The sequence below is a fragment of the Diceros bicornis genome, chromosome 13, assembly GCF_020826845.1.
Source record: "Diceros bicornis minor isolate mBicDic1 chromosome 13, mDicBic1.mat.cur, whole genome shotgun sequence".
Classification (NCBI taxonomy): Eukaryota; Metazoa; Chordata; class Mammalia; order Perissodactyla; family Rhinocerotidae; genus Diceros; species Diceros bicornis.
The window spans coordinates 27351019-27372023 of NC_080752.1; the positions used below are offsets into that span (position 1 = coordinate 27351019).

Here is a 21005-nt window from a genome sequence, read left to right on the forward strand (position 1 = left end):
CTCCATCCCTGCTGGAAACTCAGGCTCTGTCTCTCTTGACTGACTTTTTCTCCTTCAGTCCTTGGCCTAACCAGCTTTTTCAGAACATTCAGTGCCAGGGTTAGGGAGATACAGAGGAACATGAGTCCAAACCTCTTTGAGAAGCTTTTCAATGGGGAGAGAACCTCCATTCCTTTCTTCCTTCTCTGTGCAGGCTCCTTGCGAGGCCTGGGGTAGATTGTTGAGTGTGGGCAGACCTCTGCCCACAAGGCTCCAGCAGGGCTGAGTTGTTGCCAGCCCACACAGATGGCCCATCAGCCTCTTTCCTTGGCAATCCTGTTTTCCTCCGAGCTGGTCCCAACAACATGCCATTCCATGTACCTCCTCTGTGCCAGGCCTTGTGCAGACCCGGGAGGGTGAGCTGAGGGGAAATGGAAAGTCTAGCCTCTGCCCATGAGGAGTGGACGGTCCCACTGAGAAGTGAGACACTCAAAACTGAATAGAGAGGGGACGGTGAGACGCAGGGCGGCTCCCCATTCAGGGCTGACATCTGGACAGCAGGCAGGCAGTTTAGGCAGGACACCAGGCAAGGAGGTGGGCCAGCCCCCTCCCCACGATGTGAGCGCCCGAGGGCAGGGTGGGCCTCCTCTGGTTCCCATCAAACCCCCAGCACCTTGAAAGGGCCCAGCAGTAAGAAGTGCTCAGCAAATGCGTGTCCACTGCACAGGTGGCTCACAGGCGGGCCTGTCTCTCCTGTGTCCTGCGAGTTCCTGAAGCTAAGGCAGCTCCCCCTGGGACTGAGTGCAGTGGGGACCCTGTCCTTTGTCTATGCCTGGGCCACAGTTTTGTTTTCTTAGTTGGGGTGAAGTTCACATAATATAAAATTAACCATTTAAAGTGAACGATTCAGAGGTATCTCATACACTCACAAGGTTGTGGAACCATCACCTCTATCTAGTTCCAGAACATTTTCATCACCCCAAAGGAAACTCTAGACCATTAAGCAGTCATTCCCCATTCTGCTCTCCCTCAGTCCCTGGTAAATCTGCTTTCTGTCTCTATGGATTTGTCTACTCTGGATATTTCACAGAGAAGGAAGCATACAGTACACGATCTTTTGGGTCTGGCTTCTTTCACTCTGCATAATGTTTTCAAGGTGCATCCAAGTTGTAGCCTCTATCAGTACTTCATTCCTTTTTATGGCTGAACAAAATTCCATTGTATGGCTCTGCCACATTTTGTTTATCTGTCCATCCATTGATGGCCACGTGGACTGCTTCCATCTTTTGTGAAGAATGCTGCTATGAACATGAGTGTCCATACGCTTGTTTGAGCACCTGTTTTTAATTCTTTGGGAATTTCTATGTCATATGGTAATTCTATGTTTAACTTTTTGAGGGACGGGCCACAATTTTTCTACAAGATTCAAAAAAGGTTTTCTGAATAGCCTCCCAATTGACTGGCACTGCCAGGCTCCAAGGAGAGAGAGGGTGCACACCATTCAAGGGACTAAAAGTGGAGTGCGGGGTGCTGCGTTGTTGAGAAACAAGGAGAGAGAGGACGTGGGAGCCAGACCACAGGGGCAGGGCACTTGAACTCTGTCCTGAGACAAGAGAATGACCGCCATGGACAGGATTTATGGTGGAGAAGGGGATGGATCAGATTCCTGCCGTCAAAACACCCTCCTCACTGTGGAGTGGGGAAGGGTTCCTCAGGGGTTGTGAATCCAGGGGAGGAGAAGAGGGCTTGAGTGGGGTCTTGGCAGTGCAGGGGGCATGAAGGGACTGCTGGGAGGGGAGCTCCCAGGCTTAGGGGTGGGGCTATGTGGGGTGAGGTTTCAATGGGGTGCCATTTCAGAGGTGTGCCCTGGGGGGCCTGGACCTGCGGCACCTGCAGGACCTGTGGGCAGTGCTCTGGCCAGCAGACTGATCCTATTGGCCTTCCCTCCTCTCGCCGGAGTAGAAGGCAACCTTCTGACTTTCAGGCAGAAGAGAGGGGCACGGCTGTGGTGGGTAGAAGACCCCCAGAGGTTGCAAGAGGGAAGGAGAGAGGAGGGGCAGGGGCTCCCTCTCACTTAGGGTCTTTGCTCCCACAAGCCTCCACCCCACCCCACAACCTGGCCCACCACAGCCAGGCCAGGGCCAGGAAATGTGCCCACTGTAGTCCGCTGGGATGGGATTTGTTCAGAAAAGGTCAGTCTGGTTGGTCCTGAGGAGGAAACCGGAACAGAATCCAGGAGGATCTGACTTTCCTTCCCAAAGGAGGGTCCCTGCGCTCATTCAGTGGGGGAAGATTTTCGATCTCGGGGTCCCGAGGAATTTATGAGGCTTTCTCCTCTTCCATTTGCATTTTGGCAGGGCTCTAGGAGTCTCAGGCAGCTGCTGCTTGGTTTAAAACAAGCCTGGGCTACTTGAGAAAGCTGGAGAGAAAAGACAGGGTGGTGATACCGCCCACCCCCACGCACACACAGCCTGAGCAGGGGTCTCTGCCAGGCGGCTCTCCTGAGCTACTGGGGCCCCTGAGGGGATATCGTTGTAATCGCATGGGTGAGATAGAGTCCCTGTAGAGTATCATCCTCAGATTGCAGGAGGAGGTGTATCTGGGGAAACTGAGGAAGCCTGCATTTATTGAAGACCTACGTGCCAGTTACTGAAAACATGTCATTTAATCCAACAAACATGCAAGATTGGGGTCATAATCCATCCACCTTCCACTAAGAAGGATGTTGAGATCCAGAGACTAAGTCCCGCCCCGCTGAGTCATTAGTGCTTTAACAAGTACAGGTGTGGCTCCAACACCTGTACCCTGCCCCCAGGCGCTGGGGTCTTCCACCAAGAAGGAGGAGGGTCAGGAAGGACGGGGAGGGGCCTCTGTCACTCAGCTCTCCTCCAGAGGTGCCCAGGCCCGGAGAGCAGCACAGAACAGAAGGCTCCGGCTGCGAGTGGCCTGAGGGCACGAGGCTCCTTGGGGACCATCCTTCTTTCCGCTGCTCTTCCCACGAGGACCAGTGTTCCTCAAAGCCCTTCATGCAAAGGGCTATTATTTATTCTCTGTGCTAAACCACAGACACCTCTTTGTGGAGCAGTTACTATATAAGCCTCACTCCTATTGTCATCATCATCATCAGTATTATTTCCATTCTACAGATGAGGAAATCGAGGCTCAGGGAGACTGAGGGACTTAGTGAAGCTTCATACTGCTACTAAATGCCACCAGGGCCGCGGAAGCCCCAGAAGTACTCAGGCCCTTGGAGGCACCGACGGCAGGGCCCAGCTCAGAGAGGACGTCCACAGATGTTGTCAGGACGTTTGTTTTCAGGGGAAGGAGCATGGCTGAGCAGGCCCTGAAATCAACCAGACTTGCCGCCCATCCTGGCATCTCTCTTTGGCGCAGCCGGCCGCTTGGCATGATTCTGTTTGTGTGTGTTTCTGACACTAGCCCCAGGATGGATCGCCTGATGTGGGGGGTGCTCCCTTCACAGGCGGGCTCTGCCCCCCTGCCCTCTCATTTTTGTAGGGATGTTTTTGTGGACTTGAGAAAAAAATCGGGAAAAGGCCAATTCCCTCTGTCCAGCCCATTAATTCTGCATGCTCGGGCTCGAATTAACCTTGGCAAGGCTTCGAGAGGAGAGAGTAATTCTAACCTTAAAAATCTGCTGATTAAAGCTGGTTTCAGGAATTCGATTCCACTTAATGTCCTGGCGGGGAGCCCAGCCTCGCATTAACACAGGGCCCTGGCATTCCCTCCACCTCCTTAATAAACAAAACCCCTTCGCCTGTTTTAAGCAAGAGTTCCTTTCCTGGACTCCCTTGCTGCACGTGGCTGCGTGTGTTGAAGAGTGCCGTGGGTACCTGGGTGGTGTCACGGGGCCTGGATGGGGCGGCGCTGGGAGCTGGGTTCCAGCAGGCTCTGAAGCGAAGCAATAATTACATTACGGCCAGAAATGCCGGGCATTCCAGCCCCACGCCTGCTGAGCAGGGCAGGCGATAGAGAGCGGGCTGATTTCTGGACAGCACTTGCTCTCCACGCTGTCAGAAGGGCCTCTGTGGTCCCTGCTCCTTCTGGGAACAAGGGACCAAGGTACAGAGGATGAGTAAGGACAAGGGCCAGCTACCTGGAATGTACACTGAGAACTCTTAGCACCAAAGCACAAAGCCCCTGGCCTCCTACAGAGGCTCCATGTGCAAAGCCCTGTTAAGGTGTGCCGGCCTAAACAAGCCATTTGGCAAGGGCAACACCAGACCACGCGTTACTTGTGGGAATCCGTTTTCCTCCTCCGAGTCCTCAGTACAGGCACGCCTGCTAAATTGTGGAGGGCTCAAGAGCTGTGAGTGGAGGGAGGGAAGGGAGGGGGGAGGGGATCTGGGGAGGGGGGAGGGAAGGAGGGAGGGAAGCCGTGATCAGTAGAAACCACTTTCAAGATCAGTTCCAGCCACTTGGCGGGGCTCCAGGAAACAGGTCTCAGCAATATACTTTGATAAGAGAAAGGAAATTTCACTTTATTTATTTATTATTTATGCCCAGTACTTTTAGGAAGTATCTGAGATATAGACAGCCCAGACATACTGAAATAGGCTGAAAGAACAAGAACGTGAGGGTGGGAAGATAACTGATTCAGAACATATATATATATGTATGTATGGCAGGACAAGTGGTGCTGAGCTGAGCTGCCTGGCCCACCCAGCAAGAAGAGAGGTTGGACTGGATCCCCTCGTAGGGTCCCATGGGGGACCAGGTGCCAGAAGAGAATTCTGAAACAGAAATGACCCAGGCAGCCTGGTTCCCCAAAGCAGTTTGGCGACTGCTGGGGAGGGGAGATGGAGAGGAGCCCACGTTGGCCTGGCTGAGGGTCCCAAGAGTGTGGGAAAGCGGGCAGGCGAGGGCACCCAGGTACCTGGCCTGGACCCCCAGCCGAGGCTCCTCCCCTCAGTCACGGAGCTGGAGCCGGAGTGACTGGAACAGCCACGGGGAGAGAGCACAGAGTTAAACCCGTTGCCCTCCCTCCTGCCCTGGTCTTCTCTGGCTTGAGATTCATGACTCAGATCAACTCCCTCTCTAAATCTAAATTTACCTTATTATCAATTTTTAGCTATTATTCCATTTTATGCCCACTAATTTATTAATCCTGGAACCCCAAAAAACAATAAAGCTGAAGCTCTGGGGATTTTATTTATATCTTTAAACATGATTTTTATGCCTTTTTATCTAAAAATTCATTTAATTTTTATTGCCCTCCTCACTCATGTCGTGGTTAGGCTGCAGCCAGCTTTATTTAGATGTGCTTCTCCTGCACATGCTCAGCCTCTCCCTCGGGAGGGCGGCCCAGGTGAGTGGAGGCACGCGGGGGCACAGAGTGGGGGGGGCCCCAGCTTGGGCCAGGACCCAGGTGGGTTTGATGCTGTGCAGTGGCCCTGGAGCAGGGCTGTCACCTCCCTGACTGTCACAAAGGCCAGCTGTGAGGGGGCTTCTCAGAGCTCACACGGTCCCCTCGACTCTTACCTCTGCTCCTCATTTCCTCTTCAGGCCCCTTTCCATCAACCGAAAGGGCTCCGTGCTATAAAGGCAGTCTAGAACTTTCTGTGGAGATGTGGGGGGCCTCCAGCATAAGAGCTGAGAGTTCTTCTCTCCATGATCCACCCGAAGCATTTCTCCCTACTCCTCACCCTGACGCAGGGGCCATGAGGCCTGGGGGTGGGGGGGCAAAATACCTCCTCCCTCCTTCCCCCGGGCTAGAGCCCACCTGTCCTCCCCTAGCAGAGCCCCCACCTGGAGGGTCTCCTTGGCCCTCTCTGCCTGCCCAAGGCGCCACCCCTACCCCTGTGTGCCCCCTCCTCTGAGCTCCTGCTGATGGAAGTGCCAGGGGGCTCTCCTGTCTCCAGGGGCTGGGAACCCACAGGCCCTTTCTGTAGGGCCATGGGGCAGGGTGCTCACGTGTCCCGGGCCTGCCAGGCACTGCCCCGTTCTCCTGGCTCTTTCTCTTGCACGCTGCCCATCTGGGAGGGGTGGAGATTTGCCAGCCTCACCAAGTTTGCTGCCCCCCTATCTATTTCTCTCTGCCCCTCAATTCCTCCAGCTCTGAGGACCTGAGTTCCATAGCCCACTGGGCCACCTGGTCCCCAGTGTCTGGGATGCGTCAGACCTTCTGCCCTATGAGGTGGGGTGAATCCCTGGAGTTCAGATTCCAGCTTGGACACGTCCCTGTGACCTTGGGCAAGGTATAGACATCTCTGAGCCCCAGCTCCCACATCTGCAGAGAGGGGTTCATACCACCCCTCTTTCAGGATGGCAGAGAGGCCCCTGACCCAGCCTCCCTTCCCTGTCCCCCTGGAGCACCGAGCCCAGGGTACACTAGATTACTTGGCTAAAAGACCAATTTGATGTCACGTAAGAGTAGGCCACCAGGATGCCAAGTCCAGGAGTAGCCAATCTCCCAGGGAGGAGGATTTCCCCAAGGTGCTGGAGAATGAATTTTGGCCTACACCCATGCCTGAAGGAGCCTCCCAAGAAAGTGCAGTGCTCAGGGGCTGTTTCCAGGGAAGGGTCTGGTCCCACTGGGGCAGCCTGAGCCTGACCAGGGCTGGCGTCTGCCTCTGTGACCCACAGGCATCGGGTTGTGGGGCCCCGACCAGCCCCCTGTCGTCTGGCCACAGCACCCTGGTGAGGCAGGGCCTCTGCTGCTCCGGGAGATGCCGTCACAGATCGTCTTAGGAGAGAAGCCAGGCTGGAGGCCAGGTCAATGATGATCTAATATTCCAGATCTCTCCTGTCACCCAACCCCGGAGGCTGAATCAGACTGCAATCCATTTAGCTCAAACTAATTTTAAAGCAATTCACTATTTAACAAGTTCTGAGGCCCAGTGCTGTTGCAGGCAGCATGTGAATTGAATCATTTGGTCTAATCTTAGATTAATACAAACCAAATCCTTCAGTGAGGACAGTCCTGGGAGCAGCCCAGGACTTCATCCTTTTGTCTTTGATGAAGGCAGGCTCTGCAGAAGGCCTGACCTCGACTATTGGCATGGGTGCCTGGGTGAGGCTGCCAGCGGGTGGCCTGCTAGGGGGGAAGCAGCCAGGGCCTTGGGTCAGACAAGGGTGGGTTCGAGTCCTCCTCTGCCTCTTTCTAACAGAGTAAGCTAGGATGGACGGCTAGCCTCTTGGCTTTGGCCTCCCCTGGGATGCCTCTGTGCAGGACAGATGTAGAGCTAGAAATGAGAGGCAAGAGAAGCTCCACCTCATCCTCCCTTTTCCCCCACGCGAGATCTTCCCAATGCCTCCTGGGGTCTGTTTTGGCTTACAGAGTGCCTGGAGAACAGCAGGGCTGCTTGGACCTACTACTGGACCTTGCAGAAGCTGCCGCTGGTTTGGGGAGATCTGGAAGGTGCTGGAGGGTTTCCACTTCCACCTGCTCTTTGAAGAGCACCTGCTTCTCCTGGATGTCAAAGCTTTGACAGCAAAGAAACCGTGTTTAACCCCAGGAGCCCTGCAGCTCTGCCCACTCAGGTGCCTTCCTGCCCCACTGAGAGTCCCAGGGCCAGGTTCACGGCCCAGGTAGGTGAGAGTCCCTCCCTGGTGTTATCATCTCAAATCTGGAAGAGAGAGACTTTCTTGCCCCGTGAGTCACACTGGAATGAGGAACTCTTGCTACCTGCTACCTAAAGACAGCCCAACTGTAATGGGAGAGAAGAAAGCACAAGCAAAACATACAGCCATGAGAGACGGAGACAGGGAGGGGAGAGAGGGAGGGAGAGGAGGAAGGGGAGAGCTGATGGGGTCAGATACGACATTCTACTCCTGGGCCTGCACTTGTTCCTTGAATTGTCAGAGCTTCCCATAGTTCTTCTAGGACATCTGCTTCAATGTGCAGAGTCTGGACCAGTGCAGAAGGGCAGAACCATAAAAATCACAGGGGCTTTGCTTCAAATGCAAGGCCATCTGCCAACCACTCATCACGGGTCCCATGAGGTTTCAGCAGAACAATCTGTGGATTCTCAGAATCACCCACCCAACTTGGTCCCGCACGGAGAATTCGGATGGGAAAGCTGGGAAGGGGCTGACATCCTGGACCATGCTCATCCCTCTGCTGAAGATACTTTTCTTGTCCACCTGGTCTGCTCTTTTCCACCTTTGGTCCACCTGGCCAACTCCTACTCACCCTTTTGGACTCATCACAAATGTCACTTCCTCTTAGGTGACTTTGCTGACCTCCAGCTTCCCTCCTCGGGCTCCATCCCACCCCCTCTGGGGCACTTCGCACTTAATATCAGGGCTGTTTTGATCTGGTTTTGTTGGTTTGCTTGTCTCCATCTCCCACTGGGGCCACTAGGGGATCGTGGAGGACAGGGGCTCAGGACGAGCACAGAGCAGACAACAGCAAAAACTTGTTTACATGGAAATCCAGCTCAACACCCTCTTCTTGCATCTAGCCAAGGCCCAGCCCAGCCCAGCCCAGGATGCTCTTTTTTGGAGGGTGTGGCTGTCACTCCACATGCCCAGGCACAGCCTCTCACCTGCCCCTGCCTGGATTATTCTGAATAAATGGCCCCTGCCCCTTCATCGCTTCAGAGCAGGATTAAATCGTCATCTTCTGGGTGCATTTTCCTTGCCCTTCTATTATCTCTTTATCTTCCATCACTTTATACCATGACACATTTTTACAACTATTCATCTTTGTCACATGTGCATCAGATTCAAGTGTGTGAGATAAACCAGGCACCAAAAAATCTATTTTCACTCTGATTGCCTCTTTGTGCAGACCGTCACCTCCCAGTGGGAGAGAGCTGAGGCCAGTGCAGGCCCTGTGGCCAGGCCACTGGGGGAGCATGGGGACCATGGCCACAAGCCTAACCCAGCACTCAGGATTATCAAAGGGGATTTGCTGTAAACACCCTGGTCTGAGGACACAGCAAGTGTTACCCCTGCATTAGAGGAGGCTTCAGTGGGGAGACAAGGGAGTAGGGGAGCGAGCTTTTCTGTTACGGGCACGGGGGCTCTAGGAGACACTCGCTGACTGAGTCAAGCTGGCCCAGGTAGAATGACAGGTACCTACCTTCCAACGTTACAGCTCTTCAAAGTGAAACCGCCCCTAAGAGTCCCAACCTCCACACGTCGCCTTCCCCCAGACCCTGGCTTTCCTGAATCTCAGTACCTGGGGTCTCTGGCTCTGAGAGCCTCAGCCAAACATCTCTGAATTAGATCCCCACTCGGGTTCTTTAGAATCACAGTGTCCAATAGAACTCTCCGTGGTGACGGAATGTTCCACGCCGTCTAACACGGTAGCCACTAACTACAAGTGGCTGTTGAGCAGTTGAAATGAGGCTAGCGCGACTGAGAAACTTGAGTTTCAATTTTATTTCATTCTACTTAATTTGAATTTAAATGTGAACAGCCACACGTGGCTCGTGGCTGCCGTGTTGGATATGGCAGCTCTAGAGAGGCCTGTCGAGGATGCCAGGGATGTATGTTCCAGCCCTATCCCACGGGGTAGGGCGCTGGGCTCACGCTTTCCCAGAGAGGGAAGTCAACAGCAAGCCTTGGCTTTGGGGGTTCCCTGCCTCCTGTGGGAGGTGGCCCCAGAAAACAGCATGAAAAGGTCTTCCCCAGAGAAGAAATTTCATAGGTGGTCAAGGCCACAGGGCTGACCTGCTCCTCCCAGAGAAAGTGCCAAAACACCTACACGTCCCCAGTACTGCTCTAGCTGCTTTCAGCTTCCTCTACCTTAAATCATTGAATTCTGCCTACTTAATGAAATGAAGGCGCTTAACAGTGGAGGAAGCCGTGTTTCACTGAGTACCCACACGTGCCAGGAAGCACTCGGTCCAAGCGCCGGGACTGAGTGCCCTCTAACCTCACACAAGGTGTTTAGGATGATGATGCACATCATACCCAGGCTGGAGAACAAGCATCCACAGCAAGCCCAATTTGAAAGACATCCAAGTCCTCTGAAAGCTGCCCCTGCGGTTTGTTCCATACTCTCACGCGTGTTTGTGGAGTGTGCAGTCTATTATCTCCGTATGCCTGGTCTTTGCTGCTCCTTCCTTGCCCTGCGTAGATACTGGCATCATGTGGAAATCAAGCAAAGACTATTGAGGACCTGCTACATGGAAGTCACTGGGGGGGAATTTACAAAGGACTATACAATTGACGTTCTCCCCAGTCTGTTGGGTCAGGGGTCGGCAAACTATGGCCAATGGGCCAGATCCGGCCCACCACCTAGTTCTGTACAGCCCATGGGCTAAGAATGGTTTTTACATTTTTTAACGGTTAAGGGAAAAAATCAAAAGAAGAAGAATATTTATGATGTGTGAAAATAATGCAAATTCAAATTACAATGTCCGTGAATAAAATTTTTTTGAGAACGCCACACCCACTCATTACCTTTCGTCTAAGGCTGCTTGCCCTACAAAGGCAGAGCTGAACAGTTACAACAGAGACCATCTGACTCACAAGGCTGAAAATATTTACTCTCTGGCCCTTTACAGAAAGTCTGCCACCCCCTGGGATGGGTGAGGCAAGACGTCGGACGTGAAAAGTTAAGTGACAGTGATGTGTATATAAAACCCTAGGCAGAATCCACATCCCTGTGGCTGCCCCCTGACCCCTGAGGGGTCATTTTGAGGGACTCCTTCCACTGGCCAGGTTAGGAGAGGCTTCCTGGAGGAGAGGGGACCTGAGATGGACTCAGGCTGGGTGAGGTTTGCATAGGAGTGGGACAGTAGGAGGAAAAGTGTGGAAGTGGGAAGCACCAGTCTGCCTGGGGACAGTGAGTCAACCGTTTTCTGGAGCGGAAGCCGAGTGGAGGGGATGAGAGGAGGCAGGAGGGCTGAGCTCGTGCCTGAGAGAGAGTGAGAGAATCAGCCATTGAGAGCCAGACAGAAAGGGGAAGCACCGGGTAGTGTCCCAATATCCCAACCAGTAAAGCTTCGTTCACTACCCCAGGGTTCTTTATTCTTTGGCCACTGAAGCCACCGGGTGTGGAGCCCTGATGAACCGTCTGGCCCCTGGGACCCCTTCACAGCTGAGTCTGTTGGGGAGAAATCCATTTGAGATTTGTGGCCAATGCTCCCTTCAGAAACGTCGCTTTCATTGTGGGAAGCGTTTGTTTTTAACTGAAGGGAGTTCTTGTTTACTGTTGGTTTCTCCTGTAATTTTATCTTTCCTTTTTATTTAAGAGGGAAAAAAAAAAAGCCCCATGGTGTCATAAAAGCAATTTTGAGTATTAAGAAAAAATTCTTCCTTTCTCAGCTGTCACGTTAACAGGAAGCTGTCAGGCCTTAATTCCCCAAATATAACTCCTTTGAAAGTTGCTTTCATCTGCAAGGTGAAGTTCTCCTGAGTTTCCTATAAATAGCTGGCTGGTGTGTCTTTTTCTTTCTCTGTGTACACACGTAAACAAGGGACTCTGCATGCTTTCCCCGCACACCCCCACACACGTGTGCTCACGCACCTCACGCCACACAGGCACACACAAGCTATATCTGCCAGCCCCGGGATGCTACTCTCCCTCCAACTGCACTGTGGCTCCCAAATGAAAAGCTCGACCCAGGGAGCACCCAGGGGAGCCCCAAGCCTGATCAAAAGGCACCAGGAGTTTGTACAACACAGATCGCTGCAGACTTGATTGCCTTTTTTGATTAGAGGGTAAAGGGAATGGATTTGATACGCTGCCTCGTGGAATTGTGTGCAATTAATCCCCCATCAGCTTAGTGATGACGCTGTCAGACTGGCTGGAAACCGGCAGAAAGGCTGCAAAGTGAGGATGAGGGTGACGAGGAACTCGCCAGAGAGCCTGAGATCAGGGCCACAGGGGCAGTTTGGGGTTGTGCCATGAATGAAGGAGGAGCAGGCCGCAGGCAAGGGCACGCCGTGAGGCAGGCCCGTCACATGCTGAGTGCTGGCACGTTCTCACCTCGCCTATTCTGTCCCCCTGAAAGGCTGGGCTCTGCACTGCAACCAGCCTGAGTGGACACTGACTCCCAGCCTCTCTGCTGGCGTACAGCTCCATCCATGTGCCGGTGACGCTCAGATAGCTGCTTCCTGCCCGGACCGAGCCACAGATCTCTGCAACTTACTGCGTTCTGTGCCTCCACTTGGATGTCTTATGAGCTCCTCAAAGTCACCACGTAGAAATCTGAAATCAGCCTCTTCCCCACCAGCCTGCGGCACCCCCAGGGTTTCCTGTCCCGGTGAAGGGGACCACTGTGTAGCCACCGTCTGCGCAGCCAGAGAGCTGGGCATCACCCTTACACCTGCAAACATGGCTGTTTCTCTGCGCCCTCTGCTCCTGTCATCATTCAATCCTGGCGAGCCTCCTGGACTCATGGGACTGGCCCCGGGCCCCCAGCCTTCCTCAGCTCTGTTCCTTGGCCACACTGCTGCCACAGTGAGCTCCCGAAATGCAGTCTGATCATGATGTTCCTTTGCTCCCCGCCACCCCCAGGGTAAAGCCAAACTCCTTGCTGGGGCCCCCATGGCCTTTTGTGATCTGATCCACTCTGTCTCCTCCACCTCACCCCTCACCACGCCTCTGTGCACTTTACACTCCCGTCCATCCCGGTGTCCTTACGGTTCCTCAAGTCAGCCTACTCTGTCTCACCTCCCCCTCCCACCTGGTCCAGTGACGATGGCTGACGTGACAGCACAGGCATCAGCCCTCGACCCTCACAGCCACCAAGGAGACAGAAGGAGGACGGTGCGCATTTTACAGCCCGGAGGGACAAGGACCTCCCAGCTGGTGAGCAGCCACTCTCCCACCCTGCAGGATCTGTTTCTGCAGAAGCCCCTCCTTGCTGACTCCAGCTCTCCAAGAGCGGATTACCGGATTACCGGAAGCCCCTTTCCCCACAAGGACTGTAAATCAGCTACTCAACACCAGTCAGTTTTCCTTGAAACTGAAGCTTAACCCTTAAAGCACTACATGGAGAGCCATTTTTCAGGATGCCTTTCTAGTATGTGTTATCGAGTCCTGAGCCTTCAGAGTAGCACAGCAAAAATTACACGTTTACTGTCTCTGGTCCTCTCCCGTATGAGGCTGCAGAGACCCGTGTCCTGGGGGTGCCGTGGTGGGAAGACTCTCGGCCATCTTCATTCCGAAGGTCTGAGGAGGCTCCCTGCCCTCAAGGAGCTCCTGGTCCAGGGAATACAGCCCGGCCAAGTGAGTCCTGGGGGTGACCCTGTGTGCTGCACGAGGCTGCAGGGGAGGGCCGCAATGCCCTTGGGGTTCTTGAATCCCAGGGACTCTCTGGGGAGCCCTCCCTTTCTCCCTGATGTCATTGACATGGCTGGCTCTCGTCGGGGGTCTGCCTCCAGATGTGCTTGCCTCTCTCCCACCTCTCCTAAGATCCTGCTTCTCACCTTCGGAGACCCGAGACATGGGATCACCAGGGCAGTTAGAGTAACAGCTAAAAATAGAGTAATGAGGTTCTGAGCGAGGCCCCGAGGGCTCCTCTGATTAAAATGCATGAGCCTTGATGTAGAAACGGCCGTTTTTCTTTTAAACATCACTCTGCTTATTGGATGGTTCTGGGTGGTTCTGGGCAGGCAAGGTTGCCAGAGAGAGGTGCTGGATGGCTCAGGGGAGCAGGCCGTGCTCTCTTCCTCTTGTGCATTCTCACAGAATGGATGCACCGCATGTGTTCAGTACATTCTCCCGGATTCCTTAGTCTGTGGTTCAAGAATGCTGCAGCCCAGCCCAGATGGATAGGCAGTGAATCGAGGGGGAAATGCTGTTGCAAATCAACCATGTTCTTTTCAAGTTCAAGAAAAAGCAGTGGAAAGAGAAAGAGACAGGTGAAGAGGGGAAGTCTTTGCAAACTCTCAAGGGGAATGAACAGTGGGAAGGAGCCGACGTGAAGCCTTTAATTCAAAGGGACGGGAGAGATTTCTCTCAGCAGTTTATATCTCCCTCCATGGGGCTCTTTGCATGAGTAAAAGTAATGCGACTGCCCATGAGAACAGGCAAATTCCAAAGGATTGTAGGTGGGTTGCTCATTCATTTCAACCAAACACTTACAGAAAATGTCCAAATGTGAATCTCCTTTGGCAGGAAGGAGTGAGTTATCAAAAATAAAAATAAAAAACACACAGTGTACTAAAAACCGGAAAAGTCAGGGAAGAATATTGCCTTCTCAATAATAAATACATTTCGTGGGCAAGAATTGCAAGGGAATCGTTTAAATTAATTTCCGCTTTGTTTGTTTGGTTTGTACAGGGCTTAAGTCCCAGCTGACAGCAATCTGTAAAAGTTCTCTAACATATTGGAAATCTGATTTTCTTGCAGCCAGAATCCCATAGTCCAAAATAATTTCTCTTTCAATTCTGCTAATCAGACAGGCAGGGCCCAAATGGGCTCCTAGTCGAACCAAATTGCACTTGGTCTTTTTGGGGGTGTAAAAAGTATCTGAGGAAAGCTTTAAATGCAGAGCTGCTGGCCGTTTCTCTCTGCAGAGCTGGGGCAGGGGTCGGGGGACCACAGTGAAATTAAAATGAGGAATGAGGGGTGAGCAGAAGACCTTGCCCGTCCTTCATCCTGAGAGGCTCTGCTGGTGCTGCCTTCTCTTTCTGCCTCACCCTTTCTGGATCTTGTGCTTTGGGAAGCCAGGGAGACTCTGCGGGAGATGGAAGGACAGCATTCCAATCTGGAATTGGAAGCTACAGAAGAAAAGGCAAAATCCCCTCACACTCAGACTCTCGGAGTTCGTTTCAAGAGGGACCTGATGGGCTGCTCTTTTCATTAGCCCCCTTTCTCCACCTCTGCCGGCGAGCCAGCCCCACAGCGCCCAGTGCTTGTGCTCAGGCAGCACCCTAGATGCACCACGTGCCAGCCTCGACTTGTCCCACCCTCTGGTCAGCTCCAGCCGCCAGGGTCCACGTGTCCCTCCTCACGGTCCACCCACACACCGTTCCTGACCTTGAATTCTCACCCACCTTATTCCTTAAATCCACTCATACCCACCTTATTCTGCCACCTGGCCCTGGCTGTTTTCCAAAATCCAATCTATCCGCAAAAGATGCAGGTTTATTCTTAGAACAAACAAATATATGAATAAACAAACTGTAAATAAACACCAGAAAGTGGGGATGCACCCAAGGGGCTCTGGAGGTCAGTCCTAGGAGGTGCTGCCCCTCCCGGCCCCACTAGCCTTGGAGCTCCTAACAGCCAGGGCCATCTTGCCCGGCAGGATGTTCCTTGGCCAGGAAAGGTCTGGAGTGTGAGTATGACTCAATTCCGTAACCTTCAGTCCCCCACCCCCGCATTTCAAGGGGTCTTAACCTAGGCTCTGTGAATGAACTCCAGGGAAACCCCAGGCCCCTAACATTATGGGCACAATGTACATGTATGTGCGTTCCCCTGGTCCCTGGCTTTCCTGGGCTCTCAGGGGCCCCCGGGACCCCCACAAGGGGTGCACCCCAGCTGTCCATCATGTTTGCCTGCTGGTGTTTCCCAACTGTGCTTCTTAGATACCGTCCCAGACCTTAGTTGTGGTCCGGGAGCCAGTCTCCCCGGGGCGGTGGCAGGGTCTGTGGCCCTCTCTTGCTCCTTCTCTGTTGCGCCGTCTTCCCCCCTCCCTTCCCTCTTTCCAACTGAATTCTCGTTTTTCCTCTCTCCCTAGTGCTTGTACGGCTGCTATGTCCATTCCTCCATCATCCCCACCTTCCACCGGAGGTGCTACTGGCTCCTTCAGGTAGGTGGCTGGGACCGGATTCTTCTTCTGTCTCCGGTGCTGGGGAAGCGTCTGTGGAGGGAGCTGAGTGGGGTGGGCTCCTGTGTGCGGCAACTTTGGGCTGAGGTGCCCTGGTGAGCTTTCCTAGGGACATCGGTGTGTGGCGCTGAGGCTAGCTGTGCGGCTGGCCTGGTGCGATGTCAGGTGCCAGGAAGGGGAGAAAACCTGGTGGGGGGCAGTCCTTGCCGGCCCCATGAGAATAAAGCCCTGCCAGGTGCTTCCAGGGTGCCTCAGTTTCCTCTTGACCAGGACAGAAAGAAAGCTGAGCATCCTGCCCCTGACTGTGAGATACCTGCTGGCTGAAAGCCATACATTCATTCTCTCTTGTGGGTCAGTTAGTTGTTGGCACATGTGGAAAGTCTGCTTCTGGAGGCGTGCCAGTTACAGTTGGTTTGATTGGAACAGTTGTTGGGAGAGGAGGAGCCCCTGGCTCAGTGGGAAGAAGCTCGGTAATCAATTTGTGATGTCTGCCTTGGAGGGGGATGGAGAAAGGGGTGGAGGATCCACCCAGTGGCCATTGCTCCAAGGGTGACCTGGCTCCCAGATCTCTGTCCATGGTGTTTGTGCACAGCCTCACTGAGTCAGGCCTGGGTCAGCGCTAAGGCCACCCAGCCTCTTGCCAATTGGTGGTCATTGCTGGTCATCTTGCCTAGCAGAAGGTGTTGCTGTGTGAGTGGGAAGGTCTGAGGGACACATCTAGTCATGCTGGACCTGGATCCTTTTCAAAGCTTGTCCTCTGATTTGCAGTCACTCTCTGTAGATCCCATCCCTGGTGGGCCCAGCACTATCACCCTAATTTCTTCCTGCTACCTCTGCCCAGCATTGCTGCCTTTGCTTTTCCCGCCATGGGCCCCACTTTCTGCATCCACTGTTGTTTAAGTTAGCCTGGGCCTCAGTGGTTTGGGGATCTCTCTGATCTGGGGGTGTGGTTGGGAGGGGCCCAGCAGATGGGAAAGCAAGACCCTCGACGACCATGGCATGTGTTCAGAGAAAAGAGAGCTGCACATGCCATGGAGTGCAGAGAGGCCACTGTTCCCAGGGAAGGTGGCCTGGAAGGTGACCAGGGGCCAGGAGCCATCTTGGTGTGGATGCCAAAGCTCTGCCTAGACAAGGCCCTCTGTCCATCAGCTCTGCCCAGCCCCCACCTCCAAGCCTTTCTGTTCTCCCTCAGTTCCCAGAAATAATTGTCTATGGTTCAGCAAGTTCATTAGCGAATGACGCCTGAGACGGTCCAAGGATGTGCTGATTTGCAAAGACACTGCTTCCCCGACACCTTGCCCTGTTGTCAGTTTCCCGGGGTCCGTCTCCTGTGGAGGTTTGCGTGGTCACACCTGGTTTCCTAATTGCCCCGCCATGCGTCCTTGTGAAAGGGACCTTCAGCATGGTCCTGGGATGATCCTTTCCCTGTCTTGTTAATAAGAATGGACCCAAGGCATTTCACCATGTGGCAAAGGGTTTTCTCTTCTACCTGGCTGCAGGAGTGGAGTGTGGGGCTCCACCCTGAGAGCAGAGGTCTAGTGGTGTTAGAGCATGTCCCGTGTGCCCCGGGGTCACACTCTGGCTGCACACCCTGAGCAGCCTGCAGCCCTTGAAAACTCCTTCCTGGGCCTCCCAAACACTGGGTCCCATTGTGGCTTTTTTCCTTTTTGGTTTCCATGCCCCATCAGAACACCTCTTCAGCATGCTCTCTCTACCTGGCCCAACCGCTGCCCTCCTCTTGGAGCAGCACCCCAGAAGCCGGCATCTTGCCAGCTAGCCTCTCAGGCAGCCCCAGCTGTCTGCTCTTCAAGGATGCTGCCTCGCCTCCAGGCCTGCTCTCCCGCACCCACACCTCCGCCTGCCTCGTCTCATTCCATCACACTCTTGTGGCTTTTTAATTCCACTAAATTTACTTTCTTGGAATCAGACACCATCAGGCAGTGACGGGGTCTGGGCTCATCACTCCTCAAACCGGATCCCACTCACTCAGACCCCTTGAGCCAGGTCCCTCTTAGATTCGGCTGCTCCTGCTTGTCTCTGGGGCCAGGCGAGCAGTAGGAGGGGTCGTGCACCTCTGTCCAGCTCTCTCTCCCTGGTGCTTCCATCCCCCCACTGTATGTTGGAGACATCCCTGGGGGATTCCTGTGTGTCTGGGTTTGTCACCTTCCAGCTGTCGGGGGAGCTGGAGTCTCTCCAAAGGCCAGTTATCACAGGCTCCGGTTTCTTCTGGCTGATCTGGGCCTCCTCATCTTCTCTCCCATCCCCTCTCCTCTTGTTTCTGTGAGAGGAGACAAGGAGGGAATGCACATGGTGTGAGGCTCCTGCTCCCCGGTCAGTGCAGGGCAGCAGGAGGCCAGAGCAATCAGCGCGGCGCACGTCCCCCGCAGAGCCGGGGAGCAAGTGTGGCAGCCGGTGCCGCTCAGGGCGGTTTGTCCTGGTGCTAATTACAACACCAGGATAATGACGGCGGCCAGGTTTAGTGTCTCTGATGTTAAATAGGAAAGAAGCCGCGAGACACTGGCCCAGACGTGTATTGGCCAAGTTTGTCTCTGACACCAATTACCAGGAGAAAGGACTGGTGGGAGTGAAGGTGTCGGGGCAGTGACTGCGGTGACAGCTGAGAAAGGAGGCAGCTCAGGGTGCCAACTCTGCTCCGAAGAGGGGGGCTGGCTAGGACAGGGGGAGCCTTCCTGAAAGGAAGGGGGCTTGCAGGAAGAGGGAGGGAGGGAGGGAGGGAGGGCTTCTGGATAAAGGAGAGTTTCTTCAAAGAGCAGCCCCACCGCTCCACCACTGCAGTCCAGGCTCAGCAGCCATTCCTGCCAGTGGACTTAGTCCAAGCTGACTCCTGCCTCTGAGATTCACAGACTGACACCGCTTATCCCAAGGCCACTTAACACAGCAGGGACCTTGACCCACACAGGCCTAGTTTTCCTCTCCAGACTGTAAGCTCCCCAAAGGAGGGACCTGCATCCCTCTGTCTCCCCCATGGGCCCAGCACAGAGCGTCAGCCAGACAGGGAGGGGCCAGCACTTCCGGAGGCCACAGTTCTGCTGCAGCCGGCCTGCTGCCCCAGGACAGGGAATGAGGGAGCAAGTCAGACCTGGGGCACAGAGGTTGGCCACCCCTACTGACCAGAGAGTCAGGGACGAGGACAGGAGCTGACTCGGCACTTAGAGTTTCCGAGTGACCTGGCTTTCAGGAGAGGGTGCTCCCTCTCTCTCTCCCTGTTGCTAATAAATATTTACTAGGATCTGAACAGGGAGACAAGGGAGGAACCAGAGCCTTCCCCTGGAGTGCTGCGAACTGAAGCCCGTTTAGCCCATGGTGCATAAGGTCATTGCCATGACCAGTGGCAGCACATGAGGTCACCTGCCCAGGACAGCATCTCAAGGCCCCAGGCTGCTCTGGGCCCAGGTGACCTGAGCTCAGGCTACTTCTACAGCCGGGACAGGCCTTTGGGGGATTTGCCTTGGAGCCTTATTGAGCTCCAGCTGCTGGCCGGCACACACATCTCCCTGTCACATCATCAGCACACTGGGGGTCCATGTGTCACAGCCAGCAGGGCCGTTGGGTTCCATGGAACTCAGCTGCTGCATTTCCTAGATAGATGCTGAGGCCCAGAGAGGGCAGGCCCAGACCAAGGGTCACCTAGCTGGTCAGCAATAGAGCCGGGCTGGGATCAGGCCTTCCGACTTCTTGTCTCTGCCTTCTGCAGCCTGAACACAGTTATCGCTGCAGCCGTCTGGGCCCTGAGCCTTGCTGAGGGCGGAGGAAGCGCAGCCCCTCCTGCCGGCTGGGCTGCTCCAAGGCTGAGCCAGACAGCCTGGTCCTCCATCCCTGCCACCCACGGCCTCTCCTGTTTGGGATTTTCTAGCGCTTCAGCTCAGGGCCTCACTGCCACCTCCTGGGTCCCCTTCTCGAGAACCTACATTCCATCCTTCTGAGCACTTCTCCCCTGCCCACCCCCCGGAGAACAGGCCCCCAGTTCAGGCCAGACTTCCCAGCAGATTCTGTATGGCTCATTTGAAAACTATTTCTGCTTCTAATGAGTGTTTTTCTTTCTGCCCTTGTCCTCTAAAATGCTTAATGAATGTTTTCTGTGCTTGAGTGAAGCAGGGGGTGTGTCCCTGTGTGTCTGCCACCGCCGTTTGGGGTCTGTTTGCCTACTAAGACCAGCTCGCTGGGGCAGAGGCAGTGGGGGACTCCTTCCTGGCCCACCCTGGCAGCACACACCGAGCCCTGCGGGCCCGTGAGCACTGCTGTGCGAACACAGGGACCCTGAGGCTTTAGGGGGACACTGGAGCTGGGGGCTCCTGAATCACTGGAGAATGGTGGATGTTTGGGTTCTCAGGAGGAGCTGGGTTCTAGGTCTGCCTTGACGACCCTGAGACAACCCCCACATAGCCACCATGGGCACCAACTCCCGGCCGGAGTGCACTGGACCCACTGGCCAGTGTGCTGGCCCCATCTCACCCGTGAGAAGACGAGGCTCCTAGGAGTCCCCCAGTCACCTAGTCAGCAGAGGGCGCCTCCCCAGGGCACCATCGTCATCTCACCTCTTCTTATAGGGAGGGGGTAGAGACAGCCAGCTTTGAGCACTTGATCCCAGGTCGCGCAGCCAGAGCGGGGGCAGCTGCTGCCCTTTGCCCCCACGCTCTCTGTTCCCCGCCTGACCTTGAGCTCTGCCCCGAGAAGTGGTGGGTGCAAGGGCGCCGTCTCCACCAAGCACCCGTCTGCTGTGGTGCTGTGCAGCCAGCCCAGAGGAGTGCAGGGGCGGTGGGAGGGGCACCAGCTCACCAAGGGGCTCACTCCAGGCTGCCCTGTCCCCAAAACGCCCCCCACCCAGGAGTGGAGGGAGGCCTCAGCCGCAGGACTCACTGCCTTCTCAGGAAGGATTGTGACCCTTGTTCTTGCTCAGCAGAGCTCCAGGCTCCCTCACAAATGCCCGCAAGGACCACATTTGCCACCTGCCTTGTACTGCCAGTGGGAGGCGAGGGGCGAGCTGAAGCCCTGAGTGCCTCTGTTGGGCTGCAGGCCCACAGCTGTCATTGCGTCCTCTGCGTGGCCAGCTTCCTGCCCGTCCTTGTGCTGGGAGCAGGCTTTCCCGAGCCAGAAATGGCAGGATGGCCAGGGCACCCCGGAGGAGGGCTCCTGCGAGGAGCGCGTTTCTCATGCCAGACGGAGGGGGCTAAAAGGACAGCCCCTGAGGAGAGGTGGTGACCGGCGGCCTCCCCAGGCTGACCCACGGCTCTGGAGCTTCTCAGACAGGGTCCCAGAGACGCCACCTCTGCTTACGTGCTGGGGACACGGCAGTGAACAGCTCAGTTT

General features: G+C 54.7%; 1 protein-coding gene across 2 annotated transcripts in view; it reads left to right on the forward strand.

Moving 5' to 3' along the window:
• Window positions 1–21005, forward strand: part of CAMTA1 (calmodulin binding transcription activator 1) — an 864246-nt gene that overhangs the window by 587418 nt on the left and 255823 nt on the right. For both annotated transcript variants that reach the window (XM_058552798.1, XM_058552795.1), the window contains exon 6: window positions 15588–15659. In XM_058552798.1, the coding sequence (XP_058408781.1) occupies window positions 15588–15659 (72 nt within the window). The remainder of the gene's footprint in view (window positions 1–15587; window positions 15660–21005) is intronic.